Source organism: Eumetopias jubatus, unplaced genomic scaffold (assembly GCF_037043125.1).
Source record: "Eumetopias jubatus isolate StellerSeaLion01/CBP00866 unplaced genomic scaffold, mEumJub1_p1.0 scaffold_11, whole genome shotgun sequence".
Lineage (NCBI taxonomy): Eukaryota > Metazoa > Chordata > Mammalia > Carnivora > Otariidae > Eumetopias > Eumetopias jubatus.
The window spans coordinates 8182824-8186202 of record NW_028274817.1 but is presented as its reverse complement, the minus strand read 5'-3'; the positions used below and the strand labels follow the sequence as shown (position 1 = coordinate 8186202).

Here is a 3379-nt window from a genome sequence, read left to right as displayed (position 1 = left end):
TAGGAAGGAGCCCTCTGGGGTTAATGGCATATGAGGGGGGGTTAAAAAATTGGGGACAGGACTGGCATTCTCGTACAATTTGTCGGGATTCTTCCCGGGAGATGCCATATTGACGCCGTAAGGCCTGTGCATTTTGATGGAATCTTGCATGGCTGCTTTTTGCTGCTTGAATAGTGCTTGTAGAAAATATGTGTATTTTCATCAGCTATGCGATTGCCCTCCGCTAGGGGGCCAGGAAGGTTAGAGTGAGCTCTGATGTGTGTTACAAATAGAGGGTGCTGCCTCTGTAATAAGAGGAGCTGGATTGACTTGAATGCCGCAAAAAATCCTCAAGGGTGCCCGTGGACTTCCAAGGCCTTATGGCCGCCTGACATGCTGAATTGGCATTCTCAAAGGCTAGCTGCTTCACTATAATAGTTCCTGCGTCTCCGTCCACAACAATCCTACTCACGGCTTGTAACAGCCGTGAAACAAAGTCTTGATAGCGTTCATCGGGTCCCTGTCTTATTTTGGATAACTCCTCTGTCCTTGTGCCAGTGGTCAGTAACTTTTTCCATGCAGTCAAAACAGCCTCATTGATTTGAGCATAGGCAATCTTACCCCTTTCATAATAAGCCCCAATACCAGCCAACATCTCATATGTGACAGGGATTTGGGTCCTTCTGTTATAGATAGCCAGATTGTTACACTTTTCCTCGAATTCGGCCTTTCACAACAAATAATCTCCCCCATTAAGGCAAGCCCGGGCAACAACCTTCCAATCTCCCGGGCAAAGAGCCTCTCTGGTAAGGTTCTCCATCATGGATAGGGTAAAGGGAGCAGTGGCCCCGTACTGACTACAGGCAGCCTTTAAGTCTTTTAACATTTTAAAATTTAGGGCAGTATATGTCCGTTGGCCTCCCTGTAAGGTTACCAGGTAGGCATTAAATTCTCCCACGTCTTCTCCTGCCTGCTGCGCTGTTAGTAAAGTCCTCTGCAAAGGGCTAATGTTGGACACAGAGGACTTGGCAGCGCTCTGCTGATTGGTCATAATGGGAAAAGCCTGCAGCGTGCTAGTTTGAGTACACTTAGTCACGGAATTAATCCCTTGACCAGAGGTTGTGACTGCAGGCAGGACCGATTTCAATGATGTGGGCATAGTCAGAATGGGGTCATCATCAAGATAAACATCATCGTCGCCAAATTCATCCCCACCACTCTGAGCCTTAGGGGCTTTCCCCGCCAAGGGCATAGGCGGTGGTGGGGGAAGGAAAGGATCCTGGGTGGGTAAGTTGACATCATCGCCCAGAATCTCAAAAGAGGATACCCCAGTGGGAGTCAGGGGTACTTTAATAGGATCTTTTTCCTCATCTTCAACCCATGATTTTAAAGATATCAGCTCAATTTTTTGTTGTGGCTCCAGGATTTCACAAATATGAGACCAAAGGCCCATTGTGTTAGGCGGCAAGGCGCTGGAGCCCCGCAACTTAATTTGATTTTTCATCTCTTGGCCCACCCGTCTCCAATCCTCTGGGTTTGCTGTCCCTTCTAGTGGGAACCAAGGGCACAAGTCTTCTATGTTCCTGAAAAATTCCTGCAGGGTAGAGGAAGACACCTTATGCCCTCTCTCTGCCAATAAAACCTGCAGGGTCCGCAGAAAATATGCATGACTAGCGGACTGACTTTGTCCCATAATTTCTTACTCCTGTTGTGCCGGTTAAAGGACCGGTTCTCTTACCTGGTTGCTTGCGACGTCAGTGTCCAGGATCCTCTGTCATGTGCTCAGGTCCCTGTTCGGGCGCCACTTGTCACGGCCCGCGTACAAGGTCGAACAGGGATGAGGGCAAGAGAATGAAACATAAAAGTATGGGAACAGGAGGGTTGCCCACGGGGATGCCGCGAGCAACAACTTTATTCTTACTTACACACTTTATATAAGTTCAGGTTATATAACAATAGGACATAAACAAGTTCCACAGGTTCCTCCCTGCCCTCTCCTGGCTCCGTCCCGAGTTTTTGGTTCAAGGCCAGGTTCCTCAAGCGCATAGTTTCTTCCCATGCCTTCAAAGGGCCCAGTGCGCTATTTTTCAGGGCTTATCAATAACACTGTGGTTTTCTTAGCCTAAATACAACTCGGGCTAGCCAGTACCACATGTTCTTGTATGGGGGCAGTCAGGTGGCCATGGTTCAAAGGGATCAGGGAGCCTTTGCTCTACCTGATTAACCCCTTTGTTGCTCATGGCTCCCGACACTTCTTCTTCTTCTTTTTTTTTTTTTTTTAACATATACTGTATTATTTGTTTCAGAGGTACAGGTCTGTGATTCAACAGTCTTGCACAATTCACAGTGCTCACCATAGCACATACCCTCCCCAATGTCTATCACCCTCTTTAGTATAATTTTCTAGTCACTATAGCATTGATATGGGAAACAAAGGCAGAAGAAAAGTTATTAAGTTTCCTTACTACCTATAGACCATTGACAAGTCTTTGAAACAGGCAGGGTGATATTTCTCTAGGGATTCAATTGCCTCAATGTTGACACTTTGCTAAGGGCAAAAGGAAATCTTAGCCTGACCCCCAGGATCCTGTAAGTCTACTTTAACATATAAAAATTCCTTTGGAAACTTCCTTTATCTCTACCCCCACCCAAGGTACATGTTGACAATCATCCCTCAAGCATATAATCCACCGATATACATCTGAAGGGTCTCATGACTAAGGTAATAAATGACCTTTTACCAACAACAGCTAGCCCCATCATGGTCCTGGAAACCTTGCTTCCAAATTCCTTAGAAACTGATGCTATTCCTAACCCCTCCCAACTTGAAAGTATATAATGGGCCACTCCTCATGACTCCAGGGCAGCTCCTTCTGCCCAGGGTTCTGTCCCTGTGCTTTAATAAAACCACTTTTTTGCACCAAAGACGTCTCAAGAATTCTTCCTTGGTCATCAGCTTTGAACCCTAACGTCTTTCCTACATCAGCATCACTTTAACCATTCAATTATGAAGATTTTAACAATCAAATTAAGCCTCAATGAATGAATCCTTGTATATACTGTGCTGTGAGAAGCAAAGTTTTGTGAATGGAAAAAAAATTCCTAGATAATGTAATCCTAGATAATGTAACCCTCCTTTTAATGTTAAATATTTTATCTATACTCTTTTGCAGAAGTAATGGAATAATTGTATCCATGTATACTTGTCCTGGCAAATGTAATAACTATACATTAGTTAGTATAAGTATAATGTAATAACTATAACTGAAGTTCATACAGGAAAAGTTATGTGGAAGGACATCTGTTAAATTGTCAACTGTGCCCCCAATCATAGCTTTTTCCCAAGCATGTTGCATACAGATTTACCCTTCAGAGGGTGGACTGTTTCAAATTATGTCTA

At 44.6% G+C, this 3379-nt stretch overlaps 1 protein-coding gene across 1 annotated transcript; it reads right to left on the bottom strand.

Annotated features, from left to right (window-relative positions):
* Window positions 1–709: 709 nt before the first annotated feature.
* LOC148162971 (endogenous retrovirus group K member 5 Gag polyprotein-like) lies at window positions 710–1672 on the bottom strand. Its single transcript, XM_088028904.1, has one exon. It carries the CDS (start codon window positions 1670–1672, stop codon window positions 710–712), a length of 963 nt encoding a protein of 320 aa, XP_087885030.1.
* Window positions 1673–3379: the final 1707 nt, after the last annotated feature.